The 23321-nt window shown below is 42.6% G+C and overlaps 1 protein-coding gene across 5 annotated transcripts in view; it reads left to right on the forward strand.

Moving 5' to 3' along the window:
• Positions 1-23321, forward strand: part of DAPK2 (death associated protein kinase 2) — a 43652-nt gene that overhangs the window by 3513 nt on the left and 16818 nt on the right. The window contains exons 1-4 of one of the 5 annotated variants that reach the window (XM_030955133.1): positions 3499-3546; positions 4035-4258; positions 9781-9877; positions 21630-21851. In XM_030955133.1, the coding sequence (XP_030810993.1) occupies positions 9816-9877; positions 21630-21851 (284 nt within the window). In that variant the 5' untranslated portion in view covers positions 3499-3546; positions 4035-4258; positions 9781-9815. Of the gene's footprint in view, positions 1-3498; positions 4259-9780; positions 9878-21629; positions 21856-23321 lie in introns of those variants that run through there. The other 4 variants (XM_030955136.1, XM_030955132.1, XM_030955134.1 and 1 more) reach the window with 4 other exon arrangements.

Raw genomic sequence — 23321 nt, forward strand, 5'->3', positions numbered from 1 at the left:
ACTTCTCATTGGTGTCCTTCATTTCTTGGGAGAAGGGGTGGGGGGGAGACAAAATTTGCATGAATGTTCACAGGAATTTTCTGAATTGACACACTTTCTGGGAAACATATTTGTATAATCTCTCTTGGCACCCCAAAAGCTTTTTTAGGAGGCTTGGTACTGATGTTCTGACACAGTCTTTTGTAGTCAAATAAATAATTTCAGCTGTTTTGAAAATTTAACCAAATACTCCATTAATTTGGAAATCAAGTCTCAATATCTGTCTTTCAGATATGAATTTTGCACTTTGGAATTGCTTGAGTCCCTTAAAGAGGGAATACCTCAGCTACTTCATCTTACTTAATAGCTGAGTGTAAGGGAGGAAGGAAGAAAGTTGGGACATGACTGTAATTGCATATCCAAGCCTGTCTTTGGTATCAGAGGTGAATAGTGCACAGTTCTTGTCCTCTGGCTCTGCTACAGAATGGCAAGCTGTTGTAGGAGTAGATATTGGCACAGCTGGAAATCTGTTCAAAGGGGTTGCAAAACAGGATAGAGATCAGCAGTTGAGGCAGAGCACAACTATGGCCTAAGGACCTTGTGTCCTGTATACTGAAAATTTTAAGCCAGAGAAATAAACAGAAAATTCTGGGAAGAGAGTGCATGGAGAGCAATGTCCTCACATGGATACTTGGCATGTTTAGCTTGAGTAGGTTGTATTGCCCTAAGCAGCTGCTGGGGCCTGCAAAGAACAGCTGAGACTCCCATTTGCTCCTTAGAACTAGATTTGAAGCATCTGCTCTCAGTGGGATTGCAGTAAGGATGTGAGTATGACTGATGTATGCTAAAAACCTGGTTCCTAAAAAATGCATAACTTAGTATAAACACAGCTGGCCTGCTCTGAACCGAGACCAAATACCTGCAGAGTCTCACTGCTCTGGCTGCCTTAGGGACACAGAGAACACTCAGAATCTGCTGGTATTACAAGGTATCAGGTGTTCCTTCTCTGGGATTTTCAGAAGTGCTAAACATAGCTTCCTTATCTGCAGCTCCTTGACCTCAACAGAAAGCAGAATCCATGTAATGCTGAAGCTTTAAGAATTCCCACACATGAAGTATGTTCCCTCAGATAATGCAAAGGAAGGGTGTGCTCTGCTTTGGAAACTTCCCCCCTGGATAACAAGGTAAAAGGTTCAGTCAGAAGTTAGCAGAGTAGTATTTTCACTGTGATTATCAGCTGTAAAAGCCACATATGTCTACAGTTCAAGGATGCCCACCTGTAGTGCCAGCTTTTCAGACCACCAGATTAGAAAGCAAAACTCAGGACTATATACTGAATGTGATTTTGAAAAATACAGTTATTAAAAATATATATCTCCAGTAATTATAATGTTCAATATTAGAATATGCCTGGTAAACTAAGATGACTTTGGCCAACTAAGATTCCCCCCGGATTTGAGCAGTTGCATTCTGCCTTTCTCTCTCAAATGCAATGTCCCTTTGGTATGTACAAACCAGCTAGGTTGTGCAGTGAATTGCCCCTAAGATGTCAGATTTGAGCTGATGAATGGAATCAGTGATGTCTTCAGGCACTGTGATTGGTGATTAAACTGTGGAATATTGCTATTTGCCTGTTTTAAAAAGTGCAGGTGGTGTTCTTCTGGTTTTTAATCCTGGAGCTCCCCCTTTGGAACATGTTTGGAACCCATAGGGTATGGGTTTCCTACTTTGTCACTTCTAAAGGAGGCTGGCAAATGTGTCGCTGCAGTGTTTGCTGGTGCTCTCTATTTGAAACTCTGCTCAGGTTTGAGTTGTCTTTCTTTCCCTGTATGCACGTAAAGGCTTTTACCTTCATCCAAAGATGTTACAAAGAAGTCTTGAGTTAGTGTTTAACGGGTAAATAACAGAAGCATGAAAGTGCAACATCCTACTTAGGCAGAACTTGTATTTGGGCTTACAAACCCTATGGACATGGCAGCAGGGGTGGGATTCAATCTACCTTCGCTGCTCTTGGAAACCTATATTCAAAGTGAGGTTATTCTTGGTCTAGGGAGAGCTTGTTGCAATTTGAAAAGCAGTTGTAGCCTCTCAGGGTGTTTTGTTCCCTTCCTTGCAGCTAGGAGCAAACAAAAGTGGTGGCCTTCCTCATGTGCCCTTTTGCTCTGAGAATTTTGTAGTATGATTGCTGTGACTTCCATGTGATCATATCCTGTTGTAGAACTAAAGATGAGAAATTAAATTTCTTTATTTCACTTTGAGATAGTTCTGAATGCTTCCACTGCCCTTTGAAACATTTACTATTGCTCCCATTTCCTGTTCTCCACCCTGTGTAGTATCAGATGCAGCCACTTTCCTTTTGGAGTTGGAAGAGCTGGGTGGAACTCGTGGGCTGTGAACACCACTCCCAGGGCAGGCGATCAGGGGCACAGTTCAGTCCTCTTGACTTGGGACAAGCCAAGTTTCTTTTTAACTGTGATAATAAAAACCACTGCCTTTAGGTACTTGCCTAGAATAAACCACTCTTAAATTTAGCTATCTTCACACTGTACTGCAAAGGAAAACATCGTGCTTATTTATGTATGATAATTTGACATTACCATTGTGTTACCTTAATCACATAGAGGATTGGAAGAGAAGGCAACCTGGTACTTGTAATTTATTTTGAACGTGTCGACAATCCCACTTTTTTTTTCATTAGCAAATGATGGAAATTACCTTGCCCAGAAGAAATGTAAGGAGACTTAAGAGTGTTTACTGTGATAACTGTGTGTCAAATAAAGCCGAAGAAAATCTAGTTTTACAGGTTTTGGGGATGTCTTTATGATAGGAGAGTTAACAGATGAAGGATGTCATTGTTGGAAGGCAACACTAGCGCTACAGCAGCTGGGGAAGCAGGATGGCAGAGGTTTGTTACAGTAGTGCATGTTACAGTATTCATTGAGCTGCACGGTGAGATCTGGGAGCCTGTGCTCTTTGTCACAGTGCTCTCTTGGAACAACGGGCAATTTCACTGGGTAATGGTGAGTTTCAGACCACGCAGTAACCAAATCTAGGCTTGTGTTTCGGCTTGTAGAGAATACAGAAAAGGCTTATACAATTTAAGTGCCTCTCCATTGGATTTGCCTCCTCAGCCTTATTTTCTTAGTACTGCTTTCACATATCCTGTATGTACTAAAGCGAGGAAATGGGATTCTACATCTGAGATGTTCCCCAGTCAGCCTGGGTGAGCTATGTTGGACTGGAAGGCTTTGGACCGGCCCAGCTTGAGGTATCTGCATCCCATCATGGGCGGTGCAGGTCTGGCACGGTCGGGGTGGTGCTGGGTGCCCCGCAGGCTGCATCGGCCCCACACTGCCATCACACAGCATTGCTGCGGCCGCAGCGAGGGTCCCGCTGCCCCTGCGGCCAGCCCGGCCCCGCCCGCCCTCTCCTCACGGGGCTGCCCTGGGCGGGGCGCGGAGCCGAGCCCGTCCCTCAGGGCCCGCGGCGGGCGGGGCCCTGCGGCTCCTCCGCCCGGCACGGCCCGGCCCGGCCCGACCTGCGCGCTCAGGGAGCCCGGCGGACGCGGTAAGTGGGCGCTGTCCCCTCAGTTGGCGGCGCCTCTGCAGGTTCCCTTCTCCGTGTTGCTCTGGGTCTGTCCCTTACGCTAAGCTCCCCTCACGGCGCTCTCGCTCCGTGTCCCGCCTGTGAGGGGTCGCGGCTGTGCAGCCCCTGTGGCCGGGCAGCTCCGGGGCCGGCGGCGGGTCCCTCCCGCGGGGCTGGGGAGATGCGGACCCTCGGCCTCCTCAGGGCGTCTGCGCTGGCTCTGTGTGTGCCCGCAGCCGCCAGCAGGAGCAAAGGCAGCTCCCCGCATCATCCCCGCCGCGAGCAGCTGTCCCCGAGCAGGTCCCACAGGGGCCGGGCGGTGCAGCGGTGCCACAAGTGCCCCTGTTGGTGTTAGTAGCCGCTCGGTCTGGCGCGGTTCTTGTCCGAGGCCATCGGGGACATTCAGTGAATGCTGTGCTCAACTTCCATCGTTTATCCGCAAGTTTCTTCCTGCCTTTTCCCTCAAGCAGCTTCGCTTGAGTTTCTTTACACCTGCTCCTCTGGCCAGTGAGCCGGGGGTCCTGGAGCAGCCCAGCACGGTGGAGGGGACTGGCCTGCCTGCGTGTAGAGGACAGTCCAGAAGGAAGATGTGAATTAGAGAGTGAAAATGTGTGGCAATTGCTCCTGCTTTGACTGATCAGTCACCAGCTGCAAAAGGACCAAAGTCACAGTGCTCACCTGCTTAATGCGTGAGGTAAAAGCTCATCTCTGACCCTTTTTTGAAACATCAGCTGGTTTCAGACTTTCCTGTGCCTTTCAATTGTGCAAGAAACACAGATCGCAGAGGCGAGGTTTCCCTTGACTTTGGGGCAGTGGTGTGCATTATGTGCAGCAGTAATCCTTGAAGGCGCCTCAGGGACGGGGACAGGCTCTGCCCGTGCCAAGCCAGCGTGCCTGGCCTTGCGGGCTTCCCCTGCGCCTTCAGTGGCCGTCCAGGCTGTGTTCCCACCCAGCTCATCGCTCAGGCACGCCGGGCTTTGGGATCCCTGCGCTGGGCTGGGAGCTGGGCGGCTGGAATCAGCTGCAGAGCCAATGTGGTTTGTACGTGTGCTTGAAGCAGAGGCTTGGAAATAGTCTTGGGTCATTTGCCACACATGTAATTACTGCACGGTAAATCTGGGGGGTCAGAGAGGGACCCCTTGCGAGTTAGTGGCAGGAGCAGTGATTCCATATCACTGCGATTGAATGCTCAGGTGGTCGGTGTGTTTTGTGTTTTTTATTGACACACAGTAGTAATAGTTGCCTTAATTTCCTGGCAGAAGAATTTTTAGGCTACTTTTGTTTTCTGACAGCAAAGTGTTTCAGTGAAAATAGGGATTTGCTGAAGCTGATAGAACTTTTAACTGTGCTATGCTTATTTGGAAGTAGAAGGTAAAACCCACTTGGGTTGTTTGGATTTTGTTTTGCTGTTGGAATTGCTTAGTCTGTTGTGGGATAAAAGAGAAAGAAAGGTGAAAAAAGGAATGAAAGTGAAAGAAGAAAATACTTCAATGCTTATAAAAATCTCTTTAGTTTTAGCATAAAACAACAAAACTAGAAGACAATATAACTTTAATTTGTTTAATGATTTTGGTTTTTAGTTTTATTTTGGTGGGGGTTTTTTCCTTCTTTTCTGGTTTTTTTTTTTTCCTTCGTTTTCCAGATCATTAATTTAAAACAATCCAGTTTCAATTCTAATTTGGTTTTGGTCATTTTTCAGTATTATAGAACAGTTCATATGGGAGGTTTTTACTTTGGTCTGTTCTAATGGGATTGGGATTTTGGTTTAGTGTAACTAACGTTTTGTAATATAAAAGCATACCAGGGGAATGCTTCTGAGTTTGGCAAAGGGTTTAATGATTCAGGTCATGTCAGGTGTACTTGAGAAAGTCAGATTATTCAGCTGTTACCTCAGTCACTTGAAACTGGTTTCCTTAGGACAGAAGGAACCCTAAGGGAAAAAAATGCAAGGCTGTTGGCAAGAGAAGTGCTCCAGCAGTTTTGTTCTCACCTCTGATTTCTGTATTCTGCTCTTGTTTACTGATGGGTGGACATTTAACGTGGGTTTGACCTGTATAAACCAGTCACTGATTGTCACTTAATTTGGTAATGACGGGCTAGTAACTTAACCTGTGCAGGGAAAACTTAATTAGAGAAGAGAAATAGAACTTACCTTCTTCTGCTCCTCTTGAGAGGAACTGTGAGGAATCCCAGGGCAAAGAGACAAGGAGAGGGGAGGTGGGCCCAGTGTGGGATGTTTGGGGAATGGATGTGGCATGTTCTGTGAAACAACAGAGCAGTTCATCTCCTCTGCTGAGGTTGCCTTGGAGCAATTAAGCTCTGGTCTGATTCAGAGCTCACTGAAGCAGATACCTTCATCACCCTGGGTTTAATGAATTCTGGTGCAGTGCTTAAGTGATGGGAATGGCCCTGACTCACTGGATTGTGGTATTGTTTGGGCACATGCCCCTGAAGTGTTAGCATAAGGTGTGTACCAGGAAAAAAAGTTGGCTGTTGCTTTTTCCTCAGATCCTGAACAACTTTTTTGTCTGACTCCAAGATGAATGTCTGTCCATCTCTAATTCTGCCTGCCTTCACTGGCCACCATGAGAAAAAGCACCACCTGACTAGAAAAAAAATAAGGCTCTCATGCCTGCTTTGATGTTCTTGTGCTCTGTATTTGTAAATGGTGTCCAACAAAAACCTTCTAGTGTAAGAAATCTTTGAAAGTGAAATCACCTTAGTTTCCTAAGGTGAGAGAAGGGTAACATTCATGCTTGTGAATGGCACTTCTATTTCAGATGAATTTTAAGTGTGTGAAGATTATCTTTCGTTGGCTTACCCTCTTGTGCTCTGCTAATGACAGTTGCTTTGGATCATCAAGTGTATGATCTATTTTGGGCATTTGCTTAGTGTGACTGTTGGGTGAAAGCCAGGGAGAGATATCTGTGGAAGGCAGGATAGGATAACATGAAGTGATAGACATGGGAAACACCAGCACATCAGAGGTACCACTGGGGGTCTGAACATGGTGCAACAGTTTTGTCTTCAGCCTTCAAAAACAAGACTCTGGGCTTGAATGGGTTCTTTGTGGGAGATTTAACTGCAGTGCTTTGATCTCTGCAGAAATGGGTGTAAGAGATCAGCAGAAGGGATGAGAATTTCCTGGTTATTTTTGCATGGATTCTACTCGCCTGCAGAATCAGCTGTGTTCCTTGGAGGATGCTGAAAAATGAGTGAACTTGTCAATGAAACATTAAGTGATTGTGTTCACAGAGGCACTTTGGGTGGGTTCCCCACTCTCAAAGCAATCTTTTCAACTTGCTCTTCTGAATGACAATGAACTCTTTCTTAAAACAATGACTTTTTAGGTGTATTTGATTTTATGTTGTTTATAACCACCATGTACCTTGGATTCTGACGAAGGGAGTAGTCAGCTTGAGGGCTTTACAATCTTTGGGCAAGTCTCAGCAGCATCTCTTATTACCGGGGCATTTTCCTGTACTTGCGTGTGCTCAGAATGTAATTTTGCAATTCAGGGTGAGCAAAAGGTTTGGGTTTTCAGCAAGGCTTGGCTTTGTCCTTTGCTTGCTTTTTTGAACTCTGTAAAGGCTGAATGCAGCTGACACTTAAGAAAATTTTGCTTTGAACAATAGCAAGCAATATTATATAAACTTTGTAAGGATCAAATAGCTCAGAGATGTCCTCATTCTTGTAAATATGACTGAAGCATTTATTGACTGTAGTTTCAAGATCCGAGCAATAGTGGTCGGTGATCTTTCGGTGAGATGATGAAAGGTTGCTTGAATTTTTCACTTTGCATAAATCACTTTGTAATTTGCCTACAAAGTGAAATTTGAGTTGCTTATTTTCATTTAAAAGTAAAATAGACATTTTCATCCCAAGCATGAACATGGTTTTGGGAAGGAAATTATTAAGCAACAGAGTTAACAGAACAGTTCATCTGGCTTCACCTTGAAAAACAATGAAAATATCAACAAAGCCAGGATAGAAAGTGGAAAAATAATAACACACATTGCAGTGCATCATGCTCACCAATGCAAGTGTTGGTTTCTACACTGTATTTTATTAGTGTGGTGGTTATCCTGGGCTTCAGTGTCACAACCTGTGTGGTTTCTCTTGTTTGCCTTGGGTAGCCCAAAAAGAGAGATCATTGCTAAAACACTGTTACACAGGAGGGCAAGGGAGGTGCATTTGTCTCCATTAAAGAGCTTTGAAACTGGGGTTTGAGCAGGTGTTTTAATAGAAATGCAGCAGCCTCAGAGCCCTTGAGCTATTCCATGTGCAGTGCACACCTCCAGCAGTGCTGTTCTGGAGAGTGTGTGAGGAATACCTTGCATCTCCCTCTCCTCCGCTGCGGCACCTGCAAGTGTGTCATGACATGGCAGGAATGGCAGGAATGGGTGTGTTTGGACCATGGGCCAGGTGCAGGTCAGACATGTCACACCACAGCATGCCTGTCACCCCAGAGGTTGCAGATATACACCTTCAGAGAGCACAGGTTGCAGTTCTGATGTATAACTGAAATACTCCTCATCATCTGACAGCATCTGTGCCTGTAAGGATTGATGTAGTGGCCCTTCTGCTTGACATAGAACAATCAAAGAATTTTTCTCCTAATGTGTAGGTTTTGCTAACATCAAATAAAATACATATTTATGTAGAAGCACTAGGAGACTTTCTGTTCCTTTGAAGTAATAGAAGGAGCGTATTTGGAAAGGAATTGATACTCAACATGCCACCCATGTATTAGAAGCCAGTGGTTTGTAAAAAGGGCTGGGGCAAACAAAGCAACCAATCTTTTTTTCTGAGGTGAGTGAATGACACCAGCTTGGGCGTGTATTGAGGAATTGTTAGATTTTTACAGTGTATTTTCTGCTCACAATACCCACTTTTTTTGAGAAAAATCTTCAATTTCTGTGCCTTTCAGTTTGTCAGGAATAATGCACTTGCTCTTTGATACTTAACCCTGTTCTATAGGTCTGCTGAGTCTTCTTGCAACACTGAATTGAACTTATTGCTAAAGGATCAAAATGGAGCTTTGTTTGCTTGTGAAATATGCTTCACAATATGCACCAGTCAGTTGCCAATGACTGCAATTTAAAAATCTGCAGCAGCTGTGTAGAGATAAGGAACTTGGAAGTCCCCAGTGCATCTGAAGGAAGCAGCATCTGGGATTCGTAAAGCAAACAAAGCACATTACATTGGCAAGATATGCTGTTGAGTGTAGAGATGTGTGAGAATAACTATATGTCTCAATGCAATTAGATTTTATTGTGCTACTAGAAGCCTTACAGCTATTTTACATGTTCTGATCTAAACAGTGGATATTTGGGCTGTTGGGCATAGTGCTGGTGTTCATCTCCACAGGAAATAGCAAATAGTTCATGGCCTGACTGGCCAATTACTCTGTTCAAATCTATTCTGTTACCATACCGTACATTACTGCGGAGGTGTATCCCAAGGAAGGATGTGAGTTCTCATCTGCTCCTCTTCCAGAAGCAGCCCAGCGTAATGCACAGATGCTCCAGTGCACCAGTGTGAAGCTTGTCACAGAGAGGATCAGTTTAAACGATTGTGTTCAGGAAGCAAACTGCACAGTTACACAGAGTAACACCTGTAGCAGATGCTGCTGGTGTTCTTCTCATTTGAAACATCTGCTGTGCATGATGGAAGATGTGCTGAAAACTCTGGAGAGGGAATTGGCACTTTTTTCCCAGCAGCAGTTCAAATGTCTGTGTGCTGTCCTGCCTGTGTGCTTCAGGAGCACAGCCTGACCTGAGAAAAAGGAAGCTCTGCCTCCTGGTCTCCCTGGCTGAGGATCTGTCTGAGGGAGTCTGTAATGCTGGTTTTTGTGCTTGCTCTCTTTGGTGTAGTGTGGAGGCTTTATTGTCCAGAGCTTTTTCAAATTATTAATTCATTTTCCTTTCATCACGTTTGTGTTTCTTGGTATGTTCTGTGCTTCCAGTTAGTTGTGTTCTTGGGTACATCAGTGGTGGCCAAGAATCTCCTTCACTTAAAGGTGTTCATCTCTTTCCAGATTTGAGCCCTCACTATTTGGCTGAGACTGCTGAATTAGTTATTTTGACTGATCAGTGGTAACTTTGGTCATGAATGAGCTGCAATGGATTCAAAGTGCCTATACCACAAATGTATGTTACTGAGACTTAGCCTCTTGCAAGATGTAATGAATGTCATTCTTCATTAATATTCTAGTTGCATCATCCTTGAGTATCAATGAAAGACCAAGTATGGCTTTCTTCAAGCAACAGAAGGTGGAGGACATTTATGAAATTGGGGAAGAGCTGGGAAGGTAAGGTCATACTGATGACACCACACGATTCTAAAAGCTGACACGTGAGGATATTTGCTACTTCCTTCTGCCTGTGATAGCCTAGATCAGTTACAATATACTACAATAGCAACACACACCTTGACAAAGACTGCACTTTGGATAGGAATTTTTTGTAGTTTTTTGGGGTTTTTTCTTTAGATTAAATGTGGTAACTGTTTTTTCTGTTTCTTTTCTTGCAACTAGGACAACAAAAGGTATGTTTGCATTGTCTTTTGTAGATACGTGTCTCCTGTGTCCGTGCTTTAGACTTGAGTTCACATGCCCAGAACTGGGACTCTGGACTTGAGTTCTCCGAGCCAGCTGGGAAGCAGGAGCCTGTGGAGCTGCCGCCACAGACACAGCACTTTCACTTGTCCTGTTGTTTTGAGCAGCACTCCACAGCACTGTTGTTTTCAGCTGGCTCCAAGCACTGACATCACTTGTTCATGTGTGCCTACAAAAAGAAGGAGCATGTATTCCTGAAAGGCTTTACCTCTCAAATGTTCAATTGGACTGGTTAATGCTTGTAGATAGTCTTTAATGTATAAAGGCTTATCTGCAGGTATTAATTACAGGTGTAATTACCAACTGTTACCCTGCTTAACCATGAGCGTGTGCTTAAACACTGCTGGGTTTGTGAACTGGATACCCAGGGTACTGCATACTCAGTCTCTCAGCAACATACAGTGCTCTGGGTGAAGATGGCTGCTTCCCATTCAGTGTCCAACCCTCTAATGTTTTTTGTTTTAATATGCAAATAGCTAAATTAGGGCTGTACACAGGTTGGCTTCTTTCCCAATGTGTGGCAATTGGTTTCCATACATGACTGTGTGTGTGCCATCACCCTTTCTCAAGGGCCACTAATGAGCTCCAATAAAACACCTCAGCTGATGCAATGTCCATTCGGAATTTTTTTTTTCACTCTCAGCTATTTAATTTCTAGAGTTACTGAGAAGACTTCTTTTAAGAAGAGAGGGGTTGAGGTTTGTTTGTTAATTTGTTTTCCATTCCCTTCCCTCTCAGGAAGGCCATAACTATTAAGTTTCCTGTAACTGCTTACTTTTAACTGCTTACTTTTTACTTACTTTACTTTTAACTGCTTAATACTGAGAGTATCAGTCTGACAGTCAAAACCTGACAACAGTGAGCAGTAAAGAAATTCAGTGTGTGCATGGAGGGTGTAAGAGGTGTGGTTTTTAACAATGAGGTCCTAGGTTAAAAAGTCAAACTACTAAAATGAGAAACTGGAGACTGAGTAATTTATTTTTACTTTGGTTTCTGAATTGGTTTTGGGAATATTTTGAGATGATGAACATAATTCTCCAAGCTGATGGATATTGGGGATTTTCAATGGAGAAGTGTAGTTGAAACAATCTGGTGAAGGCTGGCCATTGCTTCTTGAATCAGCCAGAGAGGCTGGTCGAGGTTTGTGTGGTCACAGCAGCTCTCCTCCTCTTCAGGCTGCATGTATAATGTCACACTGTCTTTGTCAGTGTATTTTCACTTTCAGGTTTTGGGGGCCAGTGGCAAACGGTATTTTGCTTTGCTAGAAGGAAGTTAACATGCTGGACAGATTGTAGTGACTGATCTTTTCCAATGCTGACTGATGCCCTTAGAACCTGTAGATGCCCTCTATTAGTTCAGTTTGCAACAAACTGTTAGTTACTGACAGGTAGAGGATACATTTATTATCATTCTGGTGGCAGAAGTCACAAAAGTTTTCAAGCAACATCTGTGAGGAGTCTGTCCTGTTCTTGTCCTCCTCACTGGGTTTGTCACTTCTTGAGAACAAAACTAGTTGTTAACATGGGCCTAGTGCTTGTTCTAGCTGGGATTCAGCCATCAGATAAAATAGAGTATCTCACTGACAGAGCCAGCACCTGTTTATCTGAAAGTCTTTGCACAGCACTCAGGAAAGGTTGATCCCACCACAGACTGCAAAGCCTGAACTCTGCTCTGGTGATGAAAGGAGGCGCTTCCTGTCACTGTGCAGCACTGAGGGTGACCACAGCAAAGCTCCCAGCTCGTGTAAAGCCCTGCACACGGAGAGTGTGGGCAGGCACTGCCCAGCCAGGTCATCCTCGGGGTCCCTGTGGAGCTGGAAGCAGCTCAGAGAGAGCTGCCAATGGTGTGCCAAGGCAGGGGTGTGAGAGAAGGCATTTTGCAGAGAAGGGAGCAGGTTTTCCACAGCTGCAGCTGTGTGCTCTGACCAGCTGCTTAGCTCCAACATCCCCTCAGTCTTTCAAATATTAATCTTCCACCAACCTCTGTTGCCCAACTTCTCCAAAGGTACACACAGGGAGCAGTCTGTCAGGCATGTGGCCTTAGAGATAGCTTGCTGATGGCCTTATTTGTTATAGCAGCTGTGTTTGGGAAGCTTAGCATGGCTTATGCTGAATGTGTGCAGTACTTCAAATATACATATATAATTGTGTTGCTTCACTCAAGATAGTATCAGTCACTTTCAGGTCTGTGAGGACTGAGGTTCTCTAGCCATAGCTGAAAGGAAGCTTAAAAAGAGGACTCTCTAAAGTGAATTTAGCAAATTCCAACATTTTAAAGAAATAACATGGCTTTAACAATTTGTGCTGTTTTGAGAAGGGTCCTGGCCTAATCCATTTGCAGGGATGTTAACAGCATGACAAATCAGTGGAAATACTCCTTGAAAAATGTGAAGAAATGAAGACTAACTTGTCTTCTTGGGAATATGCAGCAGGTCAAATAACTGCTGCTTCTTGTGGCAAGGGAGGTGACAGCTGGAGACAACCAAGAATGGAAAGTCTTAAATCAAGGGCACAGTAGGCCCAGAGAGAGAACTGTCCTGCTGAGCTCGGGCTATAGTTTCCAGGAAAGTGGCAGCAGTAAAGCTCACTGGAAAGCCTTTAATATAATGTTTCAGTTGTTCTGTTTTGGTTGGGTAGTTGTGGCTTTTTACAACACATAAAATGTTGTACAACCATGCAGGAGCCCTTTGCAGCTGTACTAGAAAACACTGATGGTGCTGGTAGGTACTGGAATTTGAGATGTGCAGTGTGATTTATAAAAGGATGTATCATAGAGTCATTAATCTACTACCTAAATGTGGTGCCAGTGAGGCTGTGAGAGCTGTTGACATTTGTGCCTTCTGGGCAGTGTCACTGTTACATGCCAAGTTGGGGCTGAGGGTAGGAAGTGTCACGGAGCTTTTCCCAAAGTGTTTTTACCAGTGCCCATTGAGGAAGTGTGCTCCTTCAGGGTGGTGTGGGCCTGGCACTGCTGTCCTGGGCCAGTGTCCTGCTCCTGCAGCTCAGCTCTGCAGTGTGCAAGGACTCACACTTAACAGAGAAAAACAGACAAACCTTGGAATGATATTTCTGAGCATGGAAGTCTCCCCCTTTCCTTCACTGTTGTCCTTTCACTGTAGGGAAGGGGCTGCCTTCCTCCACAATGTGGGCCAGCCTTACCACCTGGCACTCCAGTTTCTTGCCTGTATCAGTAACTGGGAGCTATGCTCATTCCTCATCTCCTGGGCCAGTCAATGCCTCCATGCAGAAAATAATCACTGTGATTTCTGTTGAGCAGTTTGGACATAACTGAGCCTCCAGTTTCTCAGCCTACTGAGAAAACTGGGCTGCAGTTTCATGTTTAAAGCCAAGCTCCATCTTTCATCAGTGGCTTGTTATGCCTCCTGTAGTTCCCCATCTCCAGCTACAAGTTCCTGCTTCCTCTGTGCTTGTGTGCGGAGGATTAACTCTGCTCTCTGAGAGAGGAGATACCCCATTTTCTGGGTGAAGCTTTAAAGGACAGCAAATGCAGCATTTTACCAGTGATAATAGGACCTTGGAGCCTGGCACAAGTCACTGTTCTGACAGTGAAACTAAGTATTTATTTATGTAGTGAAAACAAAAAGTAGAGATAACCCAGGTGTTCTTTGCAGGGCAGGAACCTGGAAATCTACAATGAGAAGTCATGGCCCTCAGCTAGTTGGGCTCTCCCTCCTAAACAGAGCTGTGGTTGCAGTTGGTAAAGTTACCCTTAACTCACACCACACAGTATCTTCATACCAGGAATGGTTTTTTTCTAACTGTAGAAATTGCTCAGTACTGTGCTTTCTCAGACATGAACTTTAACTCTGTTCTTGATTAGTTTGCACTTTAAATTAGTTCTTTAAATTTTGAAGAATAACTCTGGATTATTTTCTCTTACAACACACACAAAGCAGGCCTTTGTGTTTGATGCAAAATGTTAATTTAGTTCTGGAGGACTACCCAGCATTTCTGTTGATGTTTCTTGTTACAGATCCTGTAAGTCATGTTTCATGTATGTGAATCTTCTGCTGAAACAGTTTTGGCATCTGGAACTTGGTCACAATCACTGTGATTGTCATCAGCTGTCTGATGCAGTCACTGTTTTTGAATTTTTTCTTTTTAGTCCTTCTAGCAGGTTTCAGTATTAGTTTTCAATGCTACCTTAACTGTTTCCAAATTAAAACATATGTTACAGAAAGTGCAGAGAAAACTGAAAGTTTTGTTTTTTAGGTTTTTCCTAATAACAAAGTTGCTCTACCTACAGTAAGAGAGAAGAGTTGGCCTTGGCCTTAATTTGTAACAAAGTCACGCATTCCTTATCATCATCATCCACCTTGATGATGGAAATGATCTCAGTGTATCTCAGTCCATGTCTGGCTTTGAGAGTATAGAGATGATGACCTGATGATGTGGTAGTTCTCACAAAGCTCAAATTTTGTAATGTATTTAACCACTGAGTAATAAACAGAATATTAATCCCAGGAAAAAGACATTGACTATTAATCCCAATCTTTGTTTTGCCATTTCTGTAAAAATAAAACTATTTTTTCCATTTTGCATTGGAGTAGAAAGCAAATGGAAATTTCAACAGCTGAGAAAATATACCGTGTATAGTATTAATTCCATACTTTTAAAATGAAAAATATTACTTTTGAGTAAAAATGCACATGGAATAAACGTAGTGCAGCTCAAACTCTAAATGCACTGGACAAATTAAAGCACTGGACAAATTGTTAACATCGATGCAGAATAGAGCTCACAGGTTCCTGTTTGATGGTCAAGGTGACATCTGTTAGTCCTTGTTAACACTCTACACCAGTTTGAACCAGAGTTGTTGTAACAGCTGAGCAGTGAAATGGGAATTTCAGCAACTCTTTGCAGTTTTGGCCTTACAGATAATTTCCTAAAGTCTTGAATGAAATGCCAGCATAGTTTCCATCTGTTTGATACATGGGGAAGGAGAAAAATCATTGAATTATTTGACCATAATACTTCTCCCCTCTTACAATTCATGTGCTCCTGGGCCTATTATTCTCAGTCCATATCTAGGTGTATTTGGACCTTTACACACCCAGGTGCAATGTGCTAACCTTTCTTACTCACATTACGTCTGTCCTGCTGTTGCTCCACATGGTGAGAGGAGCAGCTTATCAGATCAGCTATTCCTGCTGAGCATGAGTCAGCTGTGACCTTCCCTGGCTCTCTGCACTCTGCTCATTGCCACCCCGAGCACTGATACTCAATCCAAAAGCCAAGTCTGATAAGCAGGGAGGATTTTTCATCATATGCATTTTATTCTTGAGCTTCAGATTACACAGAAAGCTTGCCAGACTGTCGGGAACTTGTCAGAGCTGCTGGGCTCACGCTCTCTCACAGCTGACTCTGCATCTCCAGTCTCAGGAGGAGCTGATAAGGGCCACATTGATGGCCACTGCAGGATTGGGCAGTTTCCGAAAGCATTGAACAGTTTCAGGAGATGCTGTTGACGATTCAGGAGGTAGCACAATTTCTTGTGACTCATGGCTAAGGTATTAATTGTGTTACTGTACTGAAAGCTTGTAATAATTCATAGCACTGTTCAGAAACATTAGATTTATCAAACTTTGAATTTCAAATAAGCTGCTTTCTACTTATTCTAGTAAACCAGATCCTTCTGTTAAGAGTCAATATTCTACTCTTCTGACTCTTTTCTGGCACTGGACACAGAGATCACCTTTGGGTCAGGGTGTGTGGGTTACCCTTGTGTGAGTTCAAAGAGATGGAGATGAAACGTGCCAGACAGTGACTTTATCAAAGACAGAATAAGTCCAAAGGTGCTCAGCACTTCCCTTCAGGAATATTGAAATTTATCCCCCAAAGTCACTTTGCTCTAGAGCATTACACAATCAGTAAAAGGTGAGTTGTGAGCAAAAACTCACAGTGTGTTTAAAAGTTGCAGCTGATTTTTTTTTCCTTTCTACTACTTTTTAGTAGTCCAGCAAAATTCCTATGAAATGGCCTATTTAAAAAGGTTTTGGATCATTCTGTTATAATCTGGCATCTGGTAGTTTAGGTTCTGGGTAGTTGCTTTTGGAGAGGTAATCACTTCCTTTACCTTTTGTTGGGGGGGGGAAGGAAAAACAAACAAGTAAACCAAAACTCCGTTTTATCTGAAGCTTAAACAGTAGTGACATTTGTGACAGTTTTATTTTTAAAACTCTTTATGAAGTTACAAGAGATGTCATCAGAGTATTTAACAGAAGGTTTTGGGCTTTTTTTTAGTTTTATTCCATAAAGCCTCATGGAAGCAGTGAGATACTTTCCCTTTGGTGACTTTGCCATAGAATTTCTGATTTACTGTTTCAAATATCCTACTCTAATTTCTTTATAAATGCTGTGCTATTTGACTTCCTATTTATTTACTGTGTAGATTAAATTTCTGCTGTACCAAAATCCTGGTTTAGTCTAAAACAAAACAAAACAAAAAAACCAAAAAAAAACAAAACAAAAAAAAAAGTACCACAAATTTTTGTCATTTACAGAAGGCTTTTACATCTTTATAGCTGTGATTACAGAATTCCTGCAAAACCCCTCCATATATATATATGCTTTGATGCATGTTTTTTGTGAACCTTGCATGGCCTTTGGTTGATCTGTGTTTCATAAATGAACAGAAAGCATAAAAATAGATTCTCACTGTTGTTCCAAGCAGACTCCTGTACTCTCTGCTGGGAAGAGCACTCAGTGCAGTTGCAAGTAGCAGAAGTCATCTCTGAAGTGTAAGCAAAGAGGGAGGAGAGTATTTAGTTTAATAAAACTATGGTTGAGCAATTGCTCTGATCACTTAAAAAAAAAAAAATGGTGAAAAATATGTTTTCCTTAAATTCAGCAAGAATTCTCCTGGGCTTTGCTTTGAAAGTTAGCAAAAAACCCAACCATAAATGGATAAAATTACTCATATATTTTTCCAAGGAAAGTAAATAGGAATAAAAAAGATGGAAATATAATAAGGTGCAGACTTTCTAAGCTTGAGATGACCAGTTAAAACCAGTCCAATTTAATAGTGGCAAAAAGGCATGATGAACAAAACTGTTGACATTATAACGCTGGATGTAAATGAGAATGAATTATCCTCTGCTGAAGTAAACACACCAGCCTTGAATGTAGAGAAGCCCTGTGTTCAGGTTGGCTAAGTACTATTATTGTGGTTATGTTTGTGTCTTTTAAGTCATGCATGTACACAGGATGATTTCATAATATATTTTTAGTATTTTTAAACTATCATGCAGTCACAGTACTGCCTGTGAATTTAAGCAGTTAAAAACTGGTCTAGGTGCTGTTCAATTTTATTTTAGCCTTCTTTCAGGTCATATATTTTTGTGCAGGAGCACCTAGTGAATAAAATATGAATTATTATAATTGAACTTCTAGGGATATCTAGTGACATGAAATTAATTTGTATGCTTACCCATACAATGTTATTTCATTTTCCAGTAGTATTACCTGTATTTTACAGACTTTGGGAAATTAGGTATAGAAGGACAAAGGTGTTACTTTCCATCAGGTGTGTAGAAACCTAATTACTGTTAAAGTCAGTGGGAGGCTGCCTAAAATCCCTTTGCAAATCTGTTCCTAACTAAATTGCCCTGGCTCATATAGGGAGTTGTGTCACCTCTTAACTGGCAGACTGCCAGAGCACTGTCCTTTGCCCAGGTTCATTTACTTTTCAATGAACTTGTTGAAAACATATTTCAGTCTAAAGTGTATCTGTCAATGTGTTCTCATATATAATGTCTTTTATGGGAGTTTCAAATTTTAACAACTAAAGCATCATCATCATATTTTTTAGAATTCTTTAATGAATGAAATGAAGTTGAATATGAACAAGACATAAAGAAATGGACTGAACATGAAGAAAGGGAACATATGTTTGGTATTTGGGGAAGAAGTGGTTTGCTGTTCTCAAATGATAGGCAGAATCAGCTTCCTGACTTCTCCCCACTCAGGTCTCAGAAAACCTGACTGGAGTCAGGTAACCTGAACTGTCATCTCAGTTCTTTTCTTATAAATTTTCAGTGTTTTGAGAAGAGCTCCTGGGCCATGCAGTGTTTCAGGAACATCAGAGGAAGACTGTAATAAACCTATACTTGTGCAAGCAGTTGCTTAACGGCTCTCTTTATTCTGAAGCTGTGGGGCAGCAGCACTGCTGGGCACTGGGGCATTTCAGACTGGCATCTGCACTGCTCTTGCTCTCAGGTGACATTCTGCCCCAGAGCATTACCCTCCAGAACCAGTATTAGAAGGAAACTTTGACAAAGAGCAAGAAGTTGTCCTGTTATTCTGGGTTGTCCAGCTTCACTCTTCCCACATCCTCTCCTGAAGTGCATGATGATTAAATGAGCTGAACTTGTGCTCTTCTAAAGCTTGCTTCTGAAAATAGACTCCAAAACCACCCAGTAATATTGTCTCTGTGTTCTTATTCAGTGACAAACCTCCTACATGATAGTAGCAATGCAGATGATAGGTTGTCTTCATTGCTGGGATAAATTCCATCGTTACTGATGGATAGATTTGATGTTGTAACTAATTATATTATAACTGACAGGATGCAGCTGCTATTGTTCATACTCTTCAGCTGTTTCCACAATTAAGGATGCTTAGCCTGTGACAAGGCTGTTGCACAGCTGTCCAAAATATTTCTGGAAGGGAACAAATGTAACTTATTGGAAAAAAAAAAACATTTTAGAAATTAGAAATAGTAGTGTCGTTAAGTTTGGAAAAGATTTCAAAGACCAGAGTCCAAGCCAGGCCCATCCAGTTTCTCCAGGAGAGTGCTGTGGGGGACAGTGCCAAAGGCTTTACTGAGGTCCAGGTAGGCTCCATCCAGAAGTGTCAGAGCTTATCCTGCATGTGTTGGAAATACATCTGTTGTGATCCAAGTCATCTTTGTTTCAGTGCTGTACTAAAACCCCTGAATTCTGGCAAGGTCTTTTGGCTGAAATTTGGATATCTGAGCTGTCAAATTCAGTTTCAAGTTTAAAATCAGGTGCAAATGCCACATGTGAAATTATCTAAATGGCTTAATTTCTCAGTGCTGTCAACTTACATGTCAGGAGGACATACTTTCCTTTCTTCTGCTTTTTTTCCTAGCCTAGGTCAAAAGTTTTGGAAGCTGACAGAGTTTGATTCTTATGGTCTGAATGCAGATGCATAAGAAGGCACAAAACCACTGTAGTCTTGCTCCTGACCTTACAATCTCTGTAGCTGATAAGGAATCCTAAGTGTCTGACTGTGATTGTAAAATGCCTGTGAGGCATCCTCTTGTTTTGTAGCTGAGTGGGCCTGCAGGAGCTCTTCATTAGTAATTGCATTGTAACTGTCTTAAATGTCACAGGATAAGAAATTGAGCATTTGTGTCCTTCCCTGTCGCTTGTAACCTCTTCTCCTCAGTCCCAAACTCTCCCACTGAAGAGTTGTCTGCAAAAGCCTGTTTTTGAGGGAGATGGGAAATGACACGAGTGCTGGGACAGGAGCAGCAACGGTGTCTGTTGGTGACCACACATGCAGGGGAGCAATAGTAGATTACAAGAGAATTAGTACTGTAATAGTTATAGTCTGGGACAATTATTTATGTCAAAGGAGAAGACAGAAATTCCTATGCTGTGTCATTATGACTTCTGTAAGCTTTTGCATCAACAGAAATGTACAAAATCCACAGTATCGCTGGAATTTCTAAATGCAAAACTGACTGTCTTTGTTCCCATAATCAGCACTCATAAAAAAATATTTTCTCCTGAACTTTGACAAAGTTTGTCCCTAGAGAGGATTCAAGGAAACAAGCACAGGAACATTAATACCATGTTTCTTCAGAAAGTCTGAACCAAGCAAGATGCATGTCTTGCAAAATATGATCAAGCAAACAAGAAAAACATGAAAATCATGATGTTTTACTCGAGTAGCTCTCAGCACTACAAAACAAACTCTTCTAGTAGAATGTTTAAGGCAAGTTTGGGAATTTTGTAGTGGGAATTTTCTCTAGGGTTTGCAGGTAATGATAAAAGCAGGAGAAATATGAATGAATTAAAGCATGTGACGAATGGCCACAGTCTCAATTCCATTTGTGAATGATTATTCCCAAAGGGATAAGTACTCTTGTCCCATCTGTTCCTGCCTCCCTCCTGGGAAGGGTTTAGGATATATTATGAAAATGAAAGACTAAAAGAAGTATGTCAGGCTGCCTGGCATTTGTTTGAACTCTGAAATGAGAGGCTGCCTCTGCCATAGGGTGGGAGCCTTTGAGAGCAATTGAGCACCAAGTGACAGCCTTAATTTTTAATTTCTACACCTTTGTATTTTTAAGACAGACTCCATTCAGATGTCTGTGTTGATGAAGCACTAAGTACAGCATCTAATGAGGTGGTGAATGTAATTGCTGTGTATGCAGCATAATTTAAATACCAACTGTACTTAGATTCCTAATTTACCAAACCAGTCAATGCTATAATAATATTGAAAACAACAGCTCAGTGCTTATACAGTGTAGTCATGGGAGGATGAACTTAATGAGTTTGTTTGTGATTCTTATAAAGAGATCTTATCTGATAAAATCACAGTAGCTAAAGGTTATGGTTACCTAAAAGATGAGTCTTTTCCTTCCAAGCTTGGATATAATGTCCTAAATAAGGAAGTATCTAATACTAAATGTGTATTCTGGGACTGGAGATCTGCCAATTCCTAGGAGATAAGGCAGGAATTTTGCACTTGGAGTACATTAGGAGCCACAGTGAGGAAAGTTTTACTAGCAAATTGCAAGAACATGCCTTTTAACCTTAATGCAGCCACTGTACTATTTGGAACAGTGGGAAATTCTTTGTCCTTGAGGTGCAGTGAGAAACCTGCACTTACTCTAGTTATATTTACAGCCAAATTATCAAGTGAATGCCTAAATATGAATAAACAATTTTTTTAAATTTGAAAATTGGTTGCTAGAGGCCAGTTTTGCATTTCCAAAGAGTTATCATTCATTTGAGTTCTTCTCTAGGGACTATTCTTAAAGACAAATATTTTAGTGTGTGTGTGTGTGTGTGTTCTTTCAGAACACCCAGTGGTGTGTTGCAGACTTGAATGTCTTAAGCATTACCAAGTGAAGTAGTGGTAACTTGAACCTTTTGAGGCAGATCTTATTGATTTAAACATGAACTGTTTTTAGAGGTTTAAACTCCTTTTGTCAGTCATTGTTTAGTTTTGCTAAATTTCAGACACAGTAGGAGGTTACCTTGTTATGCTCTACTGCCTTTGACTGCAGAGTCCTGGCAGTCCTCACTCTTGTACCAAGAACGAGCTCAGTAGTGCTCAGCAGTGCTGCTTGGGGCTTACAGGATCAGGCTTTGTATGGGACTGGCTTATGTGGGAAGCTGTCATGTAAAAGCCGTAAGAGCATTTCTGTTGTATCCTTGTCCTCGCAGTGGCCAGTTTGCTATAGTGAAGAAGTGTCGAGAGAAAAGCACAGGGCTGGAATTTGCTGCCAAGTTCATCAAGAAGCGCCAGAGCCGGGCCAGCCGGCGCGGGGTGAGCCGGGAGGAGATCGAGCGCGAGGTCAGCATTCTGCAGCAGATCCTGCACGCCAACATCGTCAAGCTGCACGACATCTATGAGAACAAGACAGACGTGGTCCTCATCCTGGAGCTGTGAGTAAGAGCCCTTCCCTGCAGACATGGCTGAGGTGAATAGAAACCAGAGAGCACTGCAGAGGCTGCTGGAGCACAGGGGTGCTGATAAATGGAGCTGTTGCATTCTCAGGCTTCACAAATCTCAGCAGGAGCACTGAGTGAGGTTGGTGGTAAACAACTTCCCCAGCTCATCCATGTGCCCTGGGGATACAGGTGCACCTGAACATCAGCTGAGGTCATTTGATACCGGGCCAGGGAATCTTGTCAACTTGAAAACAGTTTACTAAGGGAGGGATTACCTCGTGTCTGCCTAGAGCTGCCCTGACATAAACCTTGGAGGAAGTGCAAGTGGCCACTGAATGCTCATTTTATTTTTCTTCCTGCTTTCATCTCTTTCAATACATGTGAGACCATCAAGCCTTTTCCAAAATTCGCAGCCATTCTCACTACTTCCATATTTTCCTCATTTAGATCAGCTAGAGGAGAAAAGGGGAGGAGGGCAAGGGAAGAAGAAGAAGGTTTTTTAATCCCTTGGCATTGACTGTTGAGGTGAATAGCAGCAGGATGGGAATGACGAAAAGCTGTTTACTCTTGTGCTTGAGGATATGAGGGGGCAAAACCACTGCCGTTTAGGTCCTGCTGACAAGTGGACCTCCTCACCCCTACATGCAAAATGATGCAATTTTTCAGTGTGTATGGGGCAGGAAATACAGTCTCCATGCTTGAAGTTAGGTAGACCATATATTCCCTAGGACACCAGGACCTTGTGTATGGAATCCAGGCAACGAGGCTTTTATCCCTGAGGGAGCTCTCTAGGGGAGCCAGCATTTAGGTCAGGGAGCATTCCTGGAGATTAGTGTGACTGCTGGAAGATGGCATATGAGTGATGATGAGCACCTGTTAACTTTGAAGTAGATGTCTATGGCCAAATGTTGGTCTCTGCGGCCAAGCTCTGGAAGACAGGGAAGGAACTTGCTCTTTCTCACTGGTGACTACCTTGAGCTAAAGCAACCTCCTGTTTCATTACCTTCTGCTTTTCCCTGTCCTCATGTGGCCTGACATATTTTGTGTGTTCTTTTGTCAGGCTGTAACATATTGCAGTTTGTAAAAATCTGCATGCAACAGAAATTTGACCTGATAAAGGCCTCTGCATTCAGCTGCTGTATACAAATTGAGGATGATGATAATTGCTAATAAAGATAATTAAATTCTCTCTGTAAAGAGATAATCTCTTCCCCTCTGACACCCTGCTCTCAGAGTCTCATATTCCCTGCTGTTTATCAGAGTAAGTGTAGCAGCACCTGGCCAAGCAAGTGTGGTAATCTACAGTGAACTTCAGCTTCAAAAGAATGGCCCCAGTATTGCTGGGTAATTGAAGAAGGTGCCCTGGTGTTTGAAAGAGGATTTGTCTGAAATGTTGACCCTCTCCCATACTCACAGTGCTGGCAAAACCATGTCCTCTTTTCAGAGAGGTCAGTTCTGCAGGTG

This window comes from Camarhynchus parvulus, chromosome 10 (genome assembly GCF_901933205.1).
Source record: "Camarhynchus parvulus chromosome 10, STF_HiC, whole genome shotgun sequence".
Lineage (NCBI taxonomy): Eukaryota > Metazoa > Chordata > Aves > Passeriformes > Thraupidae > Camarhynchus > Camarhynchus parvulus.